The following is a 21,523-nucleotide window of genomic DNA, read 5'->3' as shown; positions in this document are numbered from 1 at the left end:
AAGATAAGCAGCACCGAACTGCATTCTGAATGGAAAGCAGAAGTGAGTCTGACATATCCTGTTATGCAAGTCAACCTTTTATTGTGATCACACTGATGAAGTCAAAGTACTCCCCACAACTACCGGACAAAATTCCAGAAGCTGCACGAAGATGTCCTTGTCTAATAAATTCATGCCAGAATTCAAAATTTCACACTAAATGGTGATAGGTGTTTGTTAAGTAAATATATCACTATTGTGTGCAAAATATTTTTCACGACAATAAGTGCACATGGCTAAAACAGTTTCGCTGTAGTTATGCTCGTGGCTAGTCAGTGACTCCTACTGGACAACACTTCTCACTGAACAATCAAAAAAGAAAAAGATGATAAAGATAAAAAGGTAATATTCTTCACTACCAATACTGGTTTTCTGGCAGCAATGACTGTGTGGCTGTATGGTTTGGAATTGCTAAACTGAATCCCCACTATCATTGCCTATAGGGGTTTTCACCTGAAGCATTAAAAATATTAACCACGTGACAGTAATTACAATTTAGCAGCAAGATTTCAAACGGTCTTGTAATCTAGCACTGAAGGAATCATAGAATCCTACAGCACAGAAGAAAGATCAGACATTTAAAAACAGATTATACTTTACAGCAAAGCAGATGATAAGGTCCATATAATATCCATAGCAATATTTCTCAGACACATAACCATCAATTGATCACTAAAATGAATGACCTGTCCAGGGAAAGTTGGAAAAAAAAGCAAAAGGTAGCTAAAATATAGAATGCTCTACCACAAACTGAAATAGAATGGTTCTTAAACGCTTAAAAAAAAAAATTAGACAGCTGTATGAAAAAGATGAATATTAAAGGGCATGGGAAGTGAGCAGCAGGAATAGACAAGGTAGCTCCAGGGAGAAAAATACCAGCAGAGACCTCATTGGCCAAATGGGCTACTTTTGTGCTGTAACATTCTATGATTCTAATTCTTCTTTGAAGAATACTTTTGTATGACATTTTACCTTTGTACACCTGGTTATAAAAGTGACTTGACCCCAGCGAATAAGCATCATTGAAATGTGAAGTTGTTGCATCAGATCTGGGATCCTGGTGGGGTACAGGTTTATTTAATAAAATGGTGCCACTTCTGTCGAAGGGATTGATCTGACTGTTCCTTGTTTCTTCTACAGAGAAAGACATTGTTGAGTTTGAGTTTCAATTGTCCTTATAGCTCCATTGTCAATACATGTCGATGTAGGTATACCCATTATTAACAACTTTGTTTGCACTAACAAAGTACTTGGCCTCTGCAAAGCACCTAGCCTGATGGCTTTATTGAGATTAGATGTAAAAATTGTGCAGGAATTCACATTGTACGATTCCATAACTGAGCATCTTGTTGCACCAACCGCTGTTGCTTAGGAGTCTCTAACCTACTGGTACTTATTGAATGAATGTAACTTGAGTCCACATTGCCAACGTAAATCCAGTCTGGCTGGAAAACCATGGACAAAATACATCCGAATTTCCTATTTGCACTGCCAAAAAACACTTTTTCAACAAAGGGTAGTGGAAATCTAGAATCCTCAACCTCAAATAGCTGTTGAGGCTAGGTCAATTGAAATTTTAAAAATTGAAATTGATAATTTTTTTGTGAGGCAAGGATACGGAACCAAGGTGAGTACATGGAGTCAAGAGTCAGATCAGCTATGATCTAACTGAATGGCGGAACAGGCTCGAGGCGCTGAATGGCTTACTCTTGTACCTATGTTTCAGTGGTAAGTTACTTGCTGGCAGTGTGGGCTCATAACATGATCCTAGTTATGTGTATAATCAGATTTAAATTAACATAGTATCAAATGCTTCTGTAAACTTTGAAAATGTCTCACCCATCTAATGAAATGCATTTGTTAATTCTAATAAGCTCAATATAGTACCTTTCTCATTTTCATCCGTAGCCGACAAGCAAAGTGCACTCAGAGCATCCTCCAGGTCTTTGACCTGATTTATTAACCTCTGACCTTTATCAGGGAGGGCAGCAACATTCACTGTTCTCAGAGTATTCTGCAAAATGAAATATTAAGACCTGAAAACAGCAATACTTCCAAATATTATTCCTTTCATTTTTCTTCTTAAAATTGGGCGGCACAGTGGCGCAGTGGTTAGCACCGCAGCCTCACAGCTCCAGGGACCCGGGTTCGATTCTGGGTACAGCCTGTGCGGAGTTTGCAAGTTCGCCATGTGACCACGTGGGTTTTCGCCGGGTGCTCCGGTTTCCTCCCACAGCCAAAGACTTGCAGGTGATAGGTAAATTGGCTGTTGTAAATTGACCCTAGTGTAGGAAGGTGGTGGGGAATATGGAATTACTGTAGTGTTAGTATAAATGGGTGGTTGTTGGTCGGCACAGACTCGGTGGGCCGAAGGGCCTATTTCAGTGCTGTAACTCTAAAATAAAAAATTAAACAGGTTGTTTTCTGCTGACCCATCATCAATGGAGCAAACTGTGTTACTGAATTATCAAAACAGGCATCTTAAGAAATTCATAATGCAACATATTGATAACAGACCAGCATACAGAGAATTACACCTTATTTGAAATCCAGCTTGGAATTAGTAACAGTTGGTATACCAATTGGCTTCACAATTCCAAAGGCACCATTCTGACCCTTCAATCGAGAAAGTAGATTTCCTGCTTTTTGGATTTTACCATAACTTGACCACATTGACTTCAATTGGATGACAAGTCAACTCTAAACCATTCTGCTAGATGGAGTGCTCCCAGTCAGAAGCATGACAAGTTAATCTCAACACTGGTATATTTACATCCCTACACTATATGCATACTGGCTAATCAAGAGGCACATTAAAATCAGCTAGAGGTACATTCATACCCAAGTTACCTCACCCTCCTGATTGCAGGGGGAGCATGTCTGATGGCTGTCAGATCAATGATACGATAACAGAGAAAGATGGGAAATGGGATTTACAAAAATGTGCATTTTTCCAACATTCACCTATTGTACCAATTTAAAGAATTCAGTTAACTATTTCTGGTTCCAAAAGGCCCACCATTGCCTCCTCAAGGGCAATGAGGAATGGCAATAAATGTCAGCTTTACCAGCAACACCCACATCCCAAAGAATGATAAAAATCAGATATCACTGTTCCTTTACGTTATCTCTTCTCACACCGATTACCTTTTTCTGTTTAAGTTGAGCAGTCAGCTGGTTGTGCAGTGCCACAGTTGTCTTTGTTTCCATGGGTACTGATGTATATTCGAATCCAGGAAAGGTTGTGATTGTTCTCTGTCCATTACTTATATTTGTTTTCTTTGTAGCTACTGTCTGTTTGGCATCCACTGACTGGTTGTTGAGTGTACTTTGCTCTAATCTGGTATGGCTATTTTCTGCTCCAATACGAACAGGTTCCTCAGCACAAATTTGTCCATATGACTTAATCTCATTTGTTTCTCTAACTGATTCAGAGCTGTGTGTAGAAAGAACTGAACAGCGTACAGTAGCAGTGTGTTCAACTTTGGTTCCTTGTGTCTGTTCTGAGCAGTTTTCCTGAGTATCTTTTGGTTCAGTCTGTTGGGGTATCCTGGTCACACAGCACTGCTGAGTGCTACTTGACTTTTCATTTTCACAACTACATTCACTTTTATTGCTTGATGCTTGTCTGTCCCTTAACTGTTCAGCTTTCAAGTGTGTACTGCTGGTGGTTGCAGTGTATGATGAGTACTTAGATAAATCTTTATGGGCATGTTCTTTCTCAGATCCTAACTGCACTTTATCCTTCTCCATAGTCTGGCATGGCTTTGACAATGTTCTTTGGTCAGTTGCGAAGAGGCCAGATTGTTTTAAATGTGGTAAGTTGTGACCCTTCTCCTTTTTGCTAGATTCATTTTTGCCTGTTCTAGCATCACACTTAAGGTGACGAATTACTTCTTTTTGAATCTCTTCAGAGTCCTTAAGAACAAGCTTTTCAGCCTCACTAGATGTCTTTTCCTTGATTTTGAACCCATCACGAGACTTCTTTGATACCTCCTTATCACTCATTGGTAAACCTTTCAACTGCAACCTTTCATCTACATCCTCATTAGGCTTCTTGTTTCTTTCAGACTCAGTCTCTTCACTACTATGGTTATCAGTGGCAGCTTTCCAGGTGAATGGCTTCTGATTTTCATTCAGAACTTTGAAAGGATTTTGTTCTTGCTTCGTAGAATGGTGGGGCTGCCCTCCAACAAAACAGGCACCTCTCTCGGTTGATGACAGCTTTGAACTTGGCTCCTGAAAAACCCAAAGATTAATATTAAATATTTCTTGTGCATGTCCAAAAAAGAACATAGTCCACAATGTATCTGGTATTTATTCGATGACAAGTTGCACTTTACATGAAACTCAGCTAAATAAATCCATGTGGAATATAATATCTGTACATTTTCCTAGTTAAAGTGAGGGTGCTGGGGAGGTATTTGTCCATACCTACATCTCGTGTAAGCACCAAATGCTATCAGGTCAGAGACAGCAGAGATCAGATGCAGGACAAAGCATTGTCTGCACAACACACACTACACCTCAACACAACATTCCTTTACACAAGTGTTTCACTTTACAAACAGTAACTATTCTTTGCCTTTTTGAATGAGATTAATGACTAAATGCCAATATTAGTATGTGAGTAAAACCCACTAATGACAGTGTGCACTCATTTAGTTATTGGGACACAGATTCTTCATACCAACAATTTAATCTGGATTCTCATGTTCTAATGGTGAAAAGGAAAACCAGTTGGTTGGCATCAATAGCAGAAGTTAAGGAAAGAAACATTAACCACCTTTCCAATTCACACCACTGGATCAAATTCTACAATGGTTTAGACAAAGCCAAAAAATTTACTCTTAACACTGTTGGGGTCTTTCTTGTTACTGTCACCTTGCCTCTCAACAAAAGATAAATTTGTGCTCAAATCAGATTTTTTTTTTTTAAAAAGAAAAGCTTTACCATATACAAAATACATTTTTTTCTGGGCAAAGTTTTGAATCATGGAAGATTGAGAAATATCTTGGAAGATTGAGAAATATCTAAGCTAAAGTAGTCTAGTGGATTTCAGAAGCTCTCTATAATTGTGTGTATTTCCTAGCGTCTTGTACAACAAACCTGTTGGGGATTTTGACACTTATTTGCCCTATTGATTTGAATGGAGGAGAAGAAAATTGGAGACTGAAGAGCACCCAAGGAGTAACTCCAATCCGCAGACTTCATTCTAAAATGAGTATATCACAAATCATTTTTGGAGTTGTGCGTATACAGTAAATCTCATTTTCTACAGTACAACGGTGTCAACTCTTCAAAAGTACTTGATTGGCTGTAAAGCGCTTTAGGACATGCTGAGGTCATGAAAAGTGCTTTACAGATGCAAGACTTTCAAGAACCACAGCAGGAATATTTCAATTCCTTAAAATAACAATGATCCATGCCTTTGGCTTCTGGTACTAATATATGAGTTGTCAATATTACAACATTTCAACTATTGACAAATGCCAAATATAAACTCCTATTGAACGTCCATACCTGCCAGGGCACATTTCCACACCATTTCAGTTTATCTGCCCTCCCTTTCACACAACGATAGTATAACCTACAGGAAAAGCACAAGTCAAACACTGAAAATCAAAATCAATTGCTAATGCTGTGCCCCAATTACACTTCCAATATTTCTGGTTTTGGGGCGGGGGGAAAAGAGATAATATTCAATTTACTTCACATTAATGAACATGTACTGGACCAACATCTTTTCATATCATAGGGATTATGTACGGAAGACAGAACCAGTTCCAGTAATGGAGCTACCTACTGTGCTCTACAGCCAACCAGAGAGAAAACAATTTTTAATGGTACTTTGTGGGAGTGATTTGCAATGACAAGAATGTCTTGACAGTGTTTCTTTAAACTACATCCATAGGCTGAATGGTCAAACTTTGCAATGAAAAAAGGCAACACATTCAGCTCACTCCACTGGGAAAAGAGATCACATCCAAAGGAATGAAAGATTCAAATCCTAGTATAAATAAGAAACAGCAGCTCCTCTGCTGGTCTACTAGGTAAATGCATCCCAGTGATAAGATCAAGACGTAAAACTACAAAAAAAATTGTACAGATACCACAATCCCAATATACAAAATGATATAGTTCGCCCTTTCTCCTGCCCCTCAGAATAAGAAACACAAAAGGATTTAGTACCACAATGATTTCAATTGGAGTTGTTTACATAATAGCAATAGTAAATCTTACCGATAAGATTGGGTGCCCGATTTTCTAGAAATGGCCTGAAGTTCGACAATTGAATCTTCATGTACCAGACAGTGAGACACAGGAATACTGGGAAAGAAAGACAACACCACTTAATGCAGAAAACATAGCTGTTACTGAGAGCCTCAGTATCAGAGAAATCAGGAGGCAACTAAAAAAAAAAGTCCTATATAAACCTCAACAAAAATTTACTAGTTGGGTCATTGCAATTGGCCTTAGTGTTCCTGAACTGCAGATGTCCAGGGTGGGGGTGGGGTGGAAAGGAAATCAGTTAAGGTTCTCACTGTTGATTGCTATCCTGCAATGGTGGAAAAGAGGAGGTCTGCGGCCATTAGTCACTGACTTCAGTATTAAAATCAAGTTTATCAATTTCTGACATATATTCAGTATAAAGACAGAATTTTAACTACATTTGTATATGTTCAACATTCATAATGTAACCTTCACTATTTTTAAATAAAGTTGAATTTTGATTCTACAATTGAAAGAACTTGTATTTATATAAGTGTGGCACTTTTTGAGGATTTCTACTAGATCTCCATGAGAGTATCGTAGTGTAGATTGTCAAAAAGGATACAATTTAGTTAACTACAACGAATAAGGGACGGGGTGTGGTGTATGTTAAAGCTATGCAAACAAATTTGTGGAATATTGTTATTTGTATACCTCTTTGAGTGGAGATAATACAAGTCCATAAAGTCCTCCAAGACTCATTATGTCAAGATAGCCCCATTCATTGTGTATAACAGGAGATATCTTCGAGGGACGCACACTTGGGGGTGTTGAGGGCACAGCAGTATACTTGATCAAGCTAACCTGAGACGTGGGGAGGAATCAGGAATCAAGCCAAATTCCTGTGGGATAGGAAACAAGTGAATAAAGACTCTCGTGTTGCTCAGTCAGTTGCTGAGATCTACTGAGGGGGAAGCCAGTAAGTTCTAAGTAGGTCCCCTTTGTGAAGAAAGTCAACCTTGGCTTAGATAGCTGGCCAGGTCCCAGAGAAAAAAGAATGACCAAGGAAAGTAATTTTTGTCCGATATTCTAAACAGTACCAGGCCTTGAAATGATTGCCAGACCTCCCTCGCTGGCACAAATGTTTTCACCAACAATAAAAGTCTGTATGGTGCTTAAGGTCCCAAAATTCCCAGTTACAATACTGCCACCATCTGCTCGTAAATTTCCAGAAACCTGTGGAACTCTACATTGGGTTGGTTCCAAATTTCTAAATGGATTTTAAAGATTGCATCTTAGACCAAAATGTTTCAACACTAAAATTTCTCAACAAAACATGACTCTTACTTCCTCCTCTATACCGTGTCCAGAACAAACAATACATACTCAGCAAACTGTGTGAATGCGCAGGGTGAGCTACCATGGTTTCCGCAGATGTAGAAACTTTTTCCTTTTGTTGCTCCATCTCTCACTCCTGTCTTCAGAAAACAGGGCGTTCCTGCAGGACACAGCACACACAATTAAGAGTTAGGATGAAGAAATAAAGGAAGACTTGCATTCATATAGCACCTATCATAAGCTCGGGATGTCCAATGTCAGCTAATGAAGTACGTTTGAAGTGTCATCACTGGTGTAATGTAGGAAGCATGGCAGCCAATTTATACACAGCAAGCCCCCACAAACAACGAAGAAATAAATGGCCAGACCACCTCTTTTAGAACAAAGAAAATTACAGCACAGGAACAGGCCCTTCGGCCCTCCAAGCCTGCGCCGATCCAGATCCTCTATCTAAACCTGTCGCCTATTTTCTAAGGGTCTGTATCTCTTTGCTTCCTGCCCATTCATGTATCTGTCTAGATATGTCTTAAAAGACGCTATCGTGCCCGCGTCTACCACCTCCGCTGGCAACGCGTTCCAGGCACTCACCACCCTCTGCGTAAAGAACTTTCCACGCATATCCCCCCTAAACTTTTCCCCTCTCACTTTGAAATCATGACCCCTAGTAATTGAATCCCCCACTCTGGGATAAAGCTTCTTGCTATCCACCCTGTCTATACCTCTCATGATTTTGTACACCTCAATCAGGTCCCCCCTCAACCTCCGTCTTTCTAATGAAAATAATCCTAATCTATTCAACCTCTCTTCATAGCTAGCACCCTCCATACCAGGCAACATCCTGGTGAACCTCCTCTGCATCCTCTCCAAAGCATCCACATCCTTTTGGTAATGTGGCGACCAGAACTGCATGCAGTATTCCAAATGTGGCCGAACCAAAGTCTTATACAACTGTAACATGACCTGCCAACTCTTGTACTCAATACCCCGTCCGATAAAGGAAAGCATGCCGTATGCCTTCTTGACCACTCTATTGACCTGCGTTGCCACCTTCAGGGAACAATGGACCTGAACACCCAAATCTCTCTGTACATCAATTTTCCCCAGGACTTTTCCATTTACTGTATAATTCACTCTTGAATTGGATCTTCCAAAATGCATCACCTCGCATTTGCCCGTATTGAACTCCATCTGCCATTTCTCTGCCCAACTCTCCAATCTATCTATATTCTGCTGTATTCTCTGACAGTCCCCTTCACTATCTGCTAATCCACCAATCTTAGTGTCATCTGCAAACTTGCTAATCAGACCACCTATACTTTCCTCCAAATCATTTATGTATATCACAAACAGTGGTCCCAGCACGGATCCCTGTGGAACACCACTGGTCACACTTCTCCATTTTGAGAAACTCCCTTCCACTGCTACTCTCTGTCTCCTGTTGCCCAGCCAGTTCTTTATCCATCTAGCTAGTACACCCTGGACCCCATGCGACTTCACTTTCTCCATCAACCTACCATGGGGAACCTTATCAAACGCCTTACTGAAGTCCATGTATATGATATCTACAGCCCTTCCCTCATCAATCAACTTTGTCACTTCCTCAAAGAATTCTATTAAGTTGGTAAGACATGACCTTCCCTACACAAAACCATGTTGCCTATCACTGATAAGCCCATTTTCTTCCAAATGGGAATAGATCCTATCCCTCAGTATCTTCTCCAGCAGCTTCCCTACCACTGACGTCAGGCTCACCGGTCTATAATTACCTGGATTATCCCTGCTACCCTTCTTAAACAAGGGGACAACATTAGCAATTCTCCAGTCCTCCGGGACCTCACCCGTGGTTAAGGATGCTGCAAAGATATCTGTTAAGGCCCCAGCTATTTCCTCTCTCGCTTCCCTCAGTAACCTGGGATAGATCCCATTCGGACCTGGTGACTTGTCCACCTTAATGCCTTTTAGAATACCCAACACTTCCTCCCTCCTTATGCCGACTTGACCTAGAGTAATCAAACATCTATCCCTAACCTCAACATCCTTCATGTCCCTCTCCTTGGTGAATACCGATGCAAAGTACTCGTTTAGAATCTCACCCATTTTCTCTGACTCCACGCATAATTTTCCTCCTTTGTCCTTGAGTGGGCCAATCCTTTCTCTAGTTACCCTCTTGCTCCTTATATATGAATAAAAGGCTTTTGGATTTTCCTTAACCCTGTTTGCTAAAGATATTTCATGACCCCTTTTAGCCCTCTTAATTCCTTGTTTCAGATTGGTCCTACATTCCCGATATTCTTCCAAAGCTTCGTCTTTCTTCAGCCGCCTAGACCTTATGTATGCTTCCTTTTTCCTCTTAGCTAGTTTCACAATTTCACCTGTCATCCATGGTTCCCTAATCTTGCCATTTCTATCCCTCATTTTCACAGGAACATGTCTCTCCTGCACGCTAATCAACCTCTCTTTAAAAGCCTCCCACATATCAAATGTGGATTTATCTTCAAACAGCTGCTCCCAATCTACATTCCCCAGCTCCTGCCGAATTTTGGGATGGTTGGCCTTCCCCCAATTTAGCACTCTTCCTTTAGGACCACTCTCGTCTTTGTCCATGAGTACTCTAAAACTTACGGAATTGTGATCACTATTCCCAAAGTAGTCCCCTACTGAAACTTCAACCACCTGGCTGGGCTCATTCCCCAATGCCAGGTCCCGTATGGCCCCTTCCCGAGTTGGACTATTTACATACTGCTCGAGAAAACCCTCCTGGATGCTCCTTACAAATTCTGCTCCATCTAGACCTCTAACACTAAGTGAATCCCAGTCAATGTTGGGAAAATTAAAATCTCCTATTACCACCACCCTGTTGCTCCTACATCTTTTCAGGGATAAATGCTGGCCAGGGCACCAGAAGAACTCCCCTGCTCTTCTGAGAGGGCAGATTTGGTTTAACTTCTCATCTAAAAGATGGCACCTACAGCAGTGCAGCACACTCTCAGTGTGGCACTGGAGTATCACCCTAGATTCTGCGCTCAAGTCTCTAAAGTGGGACTTGAACCCATAGTTTTCTGACTCGGGAGGCGAGACTGCTGACACTATTTTATGACTGACAACTACAGAGTGCAACATATCCTTCTTAAAGAAATTTAAGTGAGAGTTCAATCGTTTCAATAGACTGTATTGCTTTGAAGGCACACTTCATTCAGTTGCACCACTGAAGTATTTTAAAATCAAACCAAAACAGCACTGACAAGTTTGAAACCAAGTAAGCACTGAAACATAAAATACACTATGCATAACTTTTGGACTCACTGCACCTAGTTAAAATATTAGTTCGAACCACACAGCAAGATCCTCTGCAATTCTAAAATCTACTCCTGCTTAAATGAAAACATGTAATTTCTTTACTCCGAACTCCTGGTTAATGCTCCTTTTGAAACTGCACAGCCAGTTTTTTTCTAATATGCAGCACTTCAAATTTTCTGCATGGCCATGCATGTGCTGTGCTAACAGAGGAAGGCCTGTATGGTACCTTCCAGGCTGCTGCATGACTGTGTGCTCATGCAGCTTAATGGGTACATTGGTCGTGGTTGCTACTCCATATATTAACTAGACATTAGTTCCAGCCTTTGTTAGGAACACAGGAACAGGAGTAGGCCATTTAGCCCCTTGAGCCTGTTCCATCATTCACAGATCATGGCTGTTCTATATTCCAACTCCACCGAACCATTTTGGTTCGATATCCTTTAATATGCTTGGTTAGTAAAAATCTATCAATCTCAAATTAAAATGATTAATTACCTGGCATTTACTGCTATTTGTGGGACAGTACTCCACACTTCTACCACCACCCCCCCCCCCCCCCTCCCCTGTGAAGAAGTGTTTCCTAACTTCTCCCCTGAATGGTCTGGTTCTGATTTTATGTCTCCTTGTCCTAGAATCTCCTGCAGTGGAAAAGACTTCTGTCTACCTTATCAATTCCTTTCAAAATTAAAAACCTCAATGAAATAACCCCTTAACTTTCTATATTACAGAGAATACAAGCCTAGTTTGTGTAATCTCTCTCATAATCCTTAGACTCCTGGTAACATTTTGGTGAATTTGCATTGCGCTCCTACCTAGGCCAATATATATCGTTCTAAGGGCAGAGCACAAGAATTGTGAAACAAGAATTGGGAGCGAACTATACACAGTGCTCCAGATGTGGTCTAACCAGGGCTTTGTATAGCTGTAATGAAATCTCTAGTCAGAAGATAAAGTGCTTACATTGAGCTTTACTGGAACACCAGAGGAGGCCAAGGACAGAAAGGTCAGAATTGCAGCAAGGCTGAGAATTAAAATGAGGCACGACTGGAAGCTCAGCGTCACGCTTGCGGACCGAATGGAGGCATTCCACAAAGCGGTCAACTAATCTATGTTTGGTGCAGCAAGCAATTAAGGCAGCAAATGGAGGTGGCGGAGGATGATCCATTGAATAGGGAGGCTTGCAGGCTGGAAGTGAGGACAAGGGGAGCCCTTGGCAGAAAGGTCGACAATCAGAGGACACCGACTTAAAGTGAAATGCAAAAGAAGCAACGGTGACATGAGGAATTTTTTTTTTTTTATGCAGCAACTGATTGGGATCTGGAATACATTGCCTGAGAGTGCGGTGGAGGCAGAGTCAATAAATGCTTTCAAAGGGAACGAGATAAGCACCTGAAGAGTAAAAACTTGCAGGACTACAGGGAAAGGGTGGGATTAGCTGAGATGCTCTTGCAGAGCGCTGGCATGAACATTAAAATAAGAGCAAAATACTGTGGATGCTGGAATTCTGAAATGAGAACAGAAAGTTCCAGAAATACTCAGCAGCTGTGACAGAACCTGTGGAGAGAGAAACAGAGTGAACAGCCTGAATTTTACGAGCGTGCTGTTGAAGATGGCGGTCCGCCCGCACGCATCGCCAGTCGCTGAGCCCTCACTATATTTAAAATGGCAGCTCATTTAAAATGGAGGGGGCAGAAAGGCTGCCCCCGATGACATAGAGGGACGGCGACTCCATCCCCGGCAATGGCATCCGGCACCACTGCGCAGGCACCATTTTAAGCGCTTCAAGCCCTTACCAGTAGTTTAATTTTTTAAAAATCGCATTGTGGGCAAACTAAAATTTAAAACTTTATTAACAGATCTAGGCCCCTCTCCCACCAACCCCCCACAATGGCCATTTAATGTTATTCACACACTGGAAAACCTAATCACCAACTTTGCCCCGCACTTTGTAACTTTGGCCTTCAACCCCTTCCCACCATCCCCTCAGCCAAAAGAAGGATTTTTCCCTGTTCCCACCCCCACCGCCCTGAAAATTTTACTCCTCCCCTCTCCGACGTGTCTCACCTCGGATCTCCAAATGGAGATCCGAAGGTACGGGACCTCCGGCCACAATATCGGCATGGGACAGCCGTCAGGACAAGGTAAGTTTATTTGCATGTGTTGTCATTAATTTTATTAAAATGATGGCCACACCGCCAAGCAGCACGCTGCACCAGGGCTTTGCTGCCGTCGTTACAATGCGGTGGGGCCTTCTCGGAGTCAGGGGTCATGGTGGGCCTCTCTCGGAAGAATTTTCCAGCCCACCACCCCATCGGAGAGCTGCTTAAATTCAGCCCAACGTTTCAGGTCTGTGATCTTTCATCAGAACTAACAAAGGTTAGAAATGTAACAGTCTTTGAGCAAGTGAAAGGAAGGATGGGTGGGGTGGGAAGAAGAACAAAAGGGAAGGTCTGTGATAGGAAGGCGTGCAGGAGAGATTAAATGACAGAGATGTCATGGAACAAAAGACAAATGGAGTGCTAAATAGTTGTCGCAAAAGACAAAGAATTTGTTCAGAGAGAGTGCTAATGGCAGAATAATGAACAGCTCTGTCCAAAAGCAAAAAACGTAAAAAAACAAGTTTAAGATTGGCACATGGTTAAAAAATAAAATACAAAAATAGAATAAATAATTAATATTGAGTCCAGCAGGCTGTAGAGTTCCTAATCGGAAGATGAGGTGCTGCTCCCGAAGCTTGCGCTGAGCTTCACTGGAACACTGCAGCAAGCAGAGGACAGAAATATGGGCCTGAGAGCAGGGTGGTGAATTAAAATGGCAAGCAACTTGAAGCTCGGAGTTATGCTTTCGGACTGAGAGGAGGATTTCCGCAAAGTGGTCACCCAATCTGAGTTTGATCTCCCCAATGTGGAGGCAACCACGCTGTGAGCAGCGAATACAGTACAACAAATTGAAATTACAAGTAAATCGTTGCTTCACCTGGAAGGAGTGTTTGAGGCCTTGGATAGTGAGGAGAGAGGAGGTAAAAGGGCAGATGTCACACCTCCTGCAATTGAATGGGAAGATGCCATAGGAAGGGGACGAGAGTGATGGAGGAGTGGCCAGGATGTCGCGGAGGGAATGATTGCTTCGGAATGCTGAAAGGGGAGTGGAAGGGAAGATGTGTTTGGTGGTGGCACATGCTGGAGGTGGCAGAAATGGCAGAGGATGATCCTTTGGATGTGGAAGCACGTGGGGTGGAAAGTGAGGACAAAGGGAACCCCGTTGTGGTTCTGGGAGGGAGGGGACGGGGTGAAGACAGAAGTGCAGTAAATAGGTTGAACATGGTTGAGGGCCCTGTAAACTAGTGGGAGGGAATCCTCGGTTGAGGAAAAAGGAAAATTTGTCAGAAGCACTGTGTGGAGGGTTGCATCATCAGAACAGATGCGTCGGAGATGGAGAAACTGGGAGAATGGGATGGAGTCCTTACAGGAAACAGGGTGTGAGGTGTCGTCAAGGTAGCCTTGGGCTTATAATGAATATCAGTAGACAGCCTATTCCCAGAAATGGAGACCGAGAAGTACCTCCTTCAATTTAGTATGCCACATTCACTGCTCACAATGCGGTCACCTCTATATTGGGGGAGACCAAATGCAGATTGGGTGACCGCTTTGCGGAACACCTCCACTCAGTGTGAAAGCATGACCCTGAACTTCCAGTTGCTTGCCACTTCAACATCCCCCCCCCCCACCCCCACTCTTGAACATCAACGCAAGCTCGAGGAGCAGTTTATGTTGTGAAGAGGACATAAGAAGGTTACAGACCACTATAAATAGGTTGAGTGAATGGGCAAAAATCTGGCAGATGGAGTATAATGTGGAAAAATGTGAAATTGTTTACTTTGGCAGGAAGAATAAAAAAGCAGAGTATTACTTAAATGGAAAACAACTGCAGAATTCTGAGGTGCAGAGGGATCTAGGTGTTCTGCCACAAGTCACAAAACGTTAGTATGCAGGTACAGCAAATCATAAAGAAGGCTAATGGAATGCTATCCTTTCTTATGAGAGGAATTGAAAATAAAACTAAGGATGTTATGCTTCAGTTATACAGGGCATTGGTGAGACCACATCTCAAATGCTGTGTGCAGTTTGGTCTCCTTATTTAAGGAAGGATGTAAATGCGTTGGAGGCTGTTCAGAGGAGGTTTACTAGATTGATACCTGGAATGAGTGGGTTGGCTTATGAGGAAAGGTTGGACAGCCTGGGCTTATTTTCACTGGAGTTTAGACGAGTGAGGGGAGACTTGATTGAAGTATACAAGATCCTGAACAGTCTTGACAAGGTGGATGTGGAAAGGATGTTTCCTCTTATGTGTGAGTCCAGAACTAAGGGGGGGCACAGTTTTAAAAATAAGGTTTCACCCTTTTAGGACAGAGATGAGTAGAAATTTTTTCTCTCGGAGGGTTGTGCGACTTTGGAACTCTGCCTCAGAAGGTGGTAGAGGTGGGGCATTGAATATTTTTAAGGCAGAGGTAGATTGATTCTTGTTAGGCAAGGGAGTCAAATGTTTTCAGTGGTAGATGGGAGTATGGAATTCGAGACACAAACAGATCAACCATGATCTTATTGAATGGCAGAGCAGGCTTGAGGATTAGGCACTCTACAGCCTCGCAGACTCAACCTTGAGTGCAACAATTTCAGAGCATAACTGGCCTTTTTTTAAAAAAAAATTATTTTACTATTTTATTTTATAACCATGTGCCTGTTCTTTCATGAAGACAGAGTTGCTTATTACACTGCCATTAACACTCTCTGGACTAAAGCTTTGTCTTTCACCACAAGCATTAACACACTCCTTGCCTTTGTCCCATGACAACTTTGTTATTTAATTTCTCCTGTCCTCTGCCTGATCACTCACCTTCCCTGTTATTCTCTTCCCCACAAACCCCCACTCTCTTCCTTAAAGCTAATTCTTTTCGAATCTTTTCCAGATGAAACGTTAACTCTGCTTCTCTCTCCAGATGTTGCCTGACCTGAGTATTTCCAATACTTTCTGTTTTTATTTCAGATTTCCCGCATTTGTAGTATTTTGCTTTTATTTAAATATTTCCAGCACTTTCTGCTGGCACGGATACGTCAGGCCAAATGGCTTCTTTCTGTGCTATAATCATTTTATGATTCTACCGTGGTTCTGGGAAGACTCCGTGGCTTTGTGCAAACATGGGAATAGATAGTGAGAACGGTTTGGCTAAACTCGTCAACATATAAATAAAAGCAAAATACTGCGGATGCTGGAAATCTGAAACAAAAACAAGAAATGCTGGATTCACTCAGCAGGTCTGGCAGCATCTGTGGAAAGAGAAGCAGAGTTAACGTTTCGGGTCAGTGACCCTTCTTCGGAACTGACATTCGTCAACATATACCTTCGTACAAGGTGTTTCCACATCAGAAGTAATGCATTGCGCTTTAGCACATTTTCTAGCGGTGAAAAGGGGCTGTATAAATGCAACTCCTCCCTTCTAGGTTTGAACAAGAAAACACTAATATTTCTTACAGCAGTGAATCTGTATCAATACTATCAACAACACTCCAAATCACCGCGGCCCACAGCGTCATCATCCCACGTGCAAGCAACCAGAAATCCACAACTATCAACGCACTGATTGGGCCAAAACTCAGAGATACTCTGGATTGGTCATTCCAACCGCCAGTTAAAATACGTCATGTCCGGAAATATAGTCCAAACCTCGGACTGGATTCATTCTAATACTTCTGATCCGCTCGGCTTACAGACACTTCCAATAACATCTTCCGATGATTTAAACATACCATGTTCCTCACACAGCACCTTCTCCATATTGTACTCTTGTTATCGGCCAGACAAAAGTAGGGCAGTTCCCCCAAAAAAGCCAACACAGCTCACATGATACCCGACACACCACGCGCACATCACCGATGACGGCGCTATTGTCTCAACCAATCAAAATCTAGGGACGTGGGCTTCATCCGGGTACCATAATTTCAAATTCCTATTGGATAACGGACAGGGTAAAGCACCAATCACAATGTGAGATAGATAATGGGTCGGGAATTAAACCGCTGCCTTTCATTCTCTCGCGTGCGTGAGAGCGAGATCGCTAAATAAATACATAAATAAAAGCAAAATACTGCAAATGCTGGAAATCTGAAATAAAAACAAAAAGTGCTGGAAAATACTCAGCGGGTCTGGCAGCATCTGTGGGGAGAAGCAAAGTTGTTGTTTCAGGTCAGTGACCCTTCATCAGAACTGGCAAAGGTTAGAAATGTAATAGGTTTTAAGCAAATAAAGTTGGGATGGGGCAAGAGATAACAAAGGGCAAGATGTTGATCGGCCAGAGGGTCACAGAGAATAACTGACCAGAAGGTCATGGAGCAAAGGCAAAGGGTGTGCTCATAGTGTGGTGAAAGACAGGGTGTTAAATGACAGAATAATGAAAGCCCCAGCCAAAAGCACAAACATGAAAAAACATTGGGCAGGCACGTGGTAAAAAAAATTGAATGATGAAACAAAATAAAATGAAATAAAAATTAAAACTAAAAAAAGTGGTGCTAGTCATGCTTTGAAGTTATTGAACTCAATGTTCAGTCTGGTAGGCTGCAGTGTGCCTAATAGGTAAATGAGATGCTGTTCCTCGAGCTTGCGTTGATGTTCACGAGAAAACTGCAGCAAGCCCAGGACAGAGATGTAGGCATGAGAGCGGGCGGGGGGGGGGTGGGTGGTGGTGTTGGTGTGGTGTGGTGTTGAAATGGCAAGCAACAGGAAGCTTGGGGTCATGTTTTCGGACTGAGCGGAGGTGTTCCGCAAAGCAGTCGCCCAATCTGCATTTGGTCTCCCCAATGTAGAGGAGACCACATTGTGAGCAGCGAATACGGTATACTAAATTGAAAGAAGTACAAGTAAATTGTTGCTTCACCTGGAAGGAGTGTTTGGGGCTTTGGATATTGAGGAGAGAGGAGGTAAAAGTGCAGGTATTACAACTCTTGCGATTACATGGGAAGGTGCCCTGGGAAGGGGACGAGGTGTTGGGGGTAATGGAGGAGTGGACCAGGTGTCGCAGAGGGAACGATCCCTTCGGAATGCTGACTGGAGGGGAAGAGGAAGCGGACAGAGGGAGAATAGAATGGAGTCCTTACAGGAGGCAAGGTGAGAAAGGGTAGTCAAAGTAGCCTTGGGAGGCAGTGGGCTTATAATGGATAACAATAGACAGCCTATCCCCAGAGATGGAGACAGAGAAGTTGACGAAGGGAAGGGGAAAACTTTTGGTAGTGGCATCACGTTGGATGTGGCGGAAATCGCTGAGGATGATCCTTTGGATTTGGAGGCTGGTGGGGTGGGGAAAGTGAGGACAAGGGGAACCCTGTCGTGGTTCTGGGAGGGAGGGGAAGGGCAGAGGTGTGGGAAATGGGCCGTGCCCAGTTGAGGGTCCTGTCAACCACAGTGGGGTTAACGAAAAAGGAAGACATATCAGAAGCACTGTCATGGAAGGTTGCGTCATCAGAGCAGATGCACCAGAGATGGAGAAACTGGGAGAATAGAATGGAGTCCTTACAGGAGGCAGGATGTGAGGAAGTGTAGTCAAAGTAGCCGTGGGAGGCAGTGGGCTTATAATGAATAACAATAGACAGCCTATCCCCAACGATGGAGACAGAGAAGTCAAGGAAGGGAAGGGAAGTGTCGGAGATGGACCATGTAAAGTTGAGAGAAGGGTGGAAATTGGAAGCAAAGTTGGGAAAGTTTTCCAGTTCGGGGCGGGAACAGGAAACGGCACCGATGACAGTCATCAATGCACCGGAAAAAGAGTTGGGGGAGGCGGCCTGAGTAGGACTGGAACAAGGAATGTTCAATATATCCCACAAAAAAGACAGGCATAACTAGGACAGATGCGGGTAGATAGATAGATAGTTAAGCAGGCAGGCAGGAAGGGTTGTTTTTCCTTAGTGTGCATCTTAGAGCAGACTGCTACAGAGAATTTGAGCTTTATGGCCGTTTATATGTTAGCTGAGCTCAAGGGTTCACGTAGCCTGGTGCCCGCCCATCTCAGCTTATCTGCTGTAATCCTCATTCATGTCTTTGTTACCTTTAGATTTGACTATTCTAATGCAATCCTGGCTGCTCTCCCACATTCTACCCTCTAAATGTGAGATCATCCAAAACTCTGCTGCTCGTGTCCTAACTTGCCCCAAGTCCCTTTCCCCATCACCCCTGTGCTCGCTGACCCAGTCAAGAAGGTCGGTGGAGTTGTGGATAGTGTCGAAGGGTGTTGTAGGGTACAGAGGGACATAGATAGGCTGCAGAGCTGGGCTGAGAGATGGCAAATGGAGTTTAATGCGGAGAAGTGTGAGGTGATTCACTTTGGAAGGAGTAACAGCAATGCAGAGTACTGGGCTAATGGGAAGATTCTTGGTAGTGTAGATGAGCAGAGAGATCTTGGTATCCAGGTACATAAATCCCTGAAAGTTGCTACCCAGGTTAATAGGGCTGTTAAGAAGGCATATGGTGTGTTAGCCTTTATTAGTAGGGGGATCGAGTTTCAGAGCCACGGGGTCATGATGCAGCTGTACAAAACTCTGGTGAGGCCGCACCTGGAGTATTGCGTGCAGTTCTGGTCACCGCATTATAGGAAGGATGTCGAAGCTTTGGAAAGGGTGCAGAGGAGATTTACTAGGATGTTGCCTGGTATGGAAGGAAGGTCTTACGAGGAAAGGCTGAGGGACTTGGGGTTGTTTTCGTTAGAGAGAAGGAGGAGGAGAGGTGACTTAATAGAGACATACAAGATAATCAGAGGGTTAGATAGGGTGGATAGTGAGAGTCTTTTTCCTCGGATGAGGATGGCAAACACGAGGGGACATAGCTTTAAGTTGAGGGGTGAAAGATATAGGACAGATGTCAGAGGTAGTTTCTTTACGCAGAGAGTAGTAGGGGCGTGGAACGCCCTGCCTGCAACAGTAGTAGACTCGCCAACTTTAAGGGCATTTAAGTGGTCATTGGATAGACATATGGATGTAAATGGAATAGTGTAGGTCAGATGATCGGCGCAACATCGAGGGCCGAAGGGCCTGTACTGCGCTGTAATATTCTAAAAAAAAAAAAAGTAACGCCTTGATTTTAAAATTCTCATCTTCCTACAACTCTCAGATACCTGTGCTCCTCCAATTCTGGCCTCTCTAGTTTTTTTCACTGATATAGCCAACATGTGGTTAAAACAGAATATAATTATATCCCAAAATAAGAGAAAAATACTGTGGCTGCTAGAACTGTCAAGTGAGAACAGAAAGTGCAAGAAATACTCAGCAGGTCTGGCAGCATCTATGTAGAGAAACAAGAGTTTCTGTTTCTGAAAACTCTGGGGTCGAGAATTCCACAGATTCACCACGAGCTGAGTGGCTTGGCTTTTACTTGGCTTTTGACCACAGCAGTCATGGTCATTAGGTCCTAGTTTTAAACTAGATTGTTAGCTATATTTGGACATGATTCAATTGACATTTATATCACTGATATAACTGAGGAGTTTCTGAAACTCTGTTTCTCTCTGCCAGACCTGCAGAGTATTTTCGGCACTTTCTATCCCCGTAATTATATCCCACTTGTGCTTATCATCATTGATATGAAACAAGAAATGAATTAGAAAGAAAGATCACCAGACGTCCAAAAGTACTTTACAGCCAATCACGTACTTTTGAAGTGCAGTCACTGTTGTAGTGTAGAAAACACGACAGCCAATTTGTGCACAGCAAACTTCCGCAAACAGTAATGTGATAATGACCAAATCTGTTTTTGTGATATTAAGCGAGGGATAAATATTGACCAGGGCACCTGAGGTAACTCCCTTGCTCTTCTTCAAAATAATGCAATGGGATCTTTTATGTCCACTGGAGAGGGCAGATGGGGGTCTTGGTTTAACTTCTCATTCAGAAGACTGTACATCTGACCAGTGCAGTACTGAAGGAGTGCTGCACTGAGTGCCAGCCTAGATTGTTGTGCTCAAATCTTAGAGCTGACACACTTAACAATTCATGAAATATAAATTGTATCCTACAGCTCCTCAGTTATATCTGTGATATACATGTCAATCAAATCATGTCCAAATATAGCTAACAACCTAGTTTAAAACTAGGACCTATTGATCATAACTGTTATGGTCAGAGGCCAAGTAAAAGCCAAGCCACTCAGGCGGTGGTGAATCTGTGGAATTCTCTACCCCAGAGGTGTGTGGAGGTTCAGTCATTGTATATGCTCAAGACAGAGATCAATGGATTTCTAGATATTAAAGCTATCAAGGAATAAGGGGATAGTGAGGGGAAATTAGCCATGATCGAGTTGAATGGCAGAATTGGCTCGAGGGGCCGAATGGCCTACTCCTGCTCCTATTTCCTATGTTCCTGGCTATTATCACTCCAACATTTGTGATCCTGCCTTCAGCTGTCGAGGTGCAACGCTCTGGCATTCCCTCCCTTAAACCCGCACCTTTCTCTACTTCTCTTTTCTCTTTTAAGACACTCCTGAAAACCAATCTGCCATCTGCCCTAATATCTCCTTTTGTGCTTCGTGGTAACGCTCCTGTGAAACACCTTGGCATATTTTACATTAAGTGTGCTATATAAATAGATGTTGTTTTGAGTCA

General features: G+C 42.7%; 1 protein-coding gene across 6 annotated transcripts in view; it reads right to left on the bottom strand.

Annotated features, from left to right (window-relative positions):
• Positions 1-16,822, bottom strand: part of ttf2 (transcription termination factor, RNA polymerase II) — a 77,152-nt gene extending 60,330 nt beyond the window's left edge. For 5 of the 6 annotated variants that reach the window (XR_010975837.1, XM_068040731.1, XM_068040730.1 and 2 more), the window contains exons 1-7: positions 16,692-16,822; positions 7,639-7,750; positions 6,283-6,369; positions 5,563-5,629; positions 3,187-4,278; positions 1,927-2,053; positions 1,012-1,173 (exon numbers count right to left, since the gene is read on the bottom strand). Coding sequence is in view for 5 of the 6 variants with exons in the window: in XM_068040731.1 (XP_067896832.1) it covers positions 1,012-1,173; positions 1,927-2,053; positions 3,187-4,278; positions 5,563-5,629; positions 6,283-6,369; positions 7,639-7,750; positions 16,692-16,719 (1,675 nt within the window). In the remaining variant the exon portion in view is untranslated. The remainder of the gene's footprint in view (positions 1-1,011; positions 1,174-1,926; positions 2,054-3,186; positions 4,279-5,562; positions 5,630-6,282; positions 6,370-7,638; positions 7,751-16,691) is intronic. The other variant, XM_068040732.1, reaches the window with a different exon arrangement.
• Between the last annotated feature and the right edge of the window lie 4,701 nt (positions 16,823-21,523).

This window comes from Heterodontus francisci, chromosome 10 (assembly GCF_036365525.1).
Source record: "Heterodontus francisci isolate sHetFra1 chromosome 10, sHetFra1.hap1, whole genome shotgun sequence".
Lineage (NCBI taxonomy): Eukaryota > Metazoa > Chordata > Chondrichthyes > Heterodontiformes > Heterodontidae > Heterodontus > Heterodontus francisci.
This window is presented reverse-complemented; position numbering and strand designations above follow the sequence as displayed.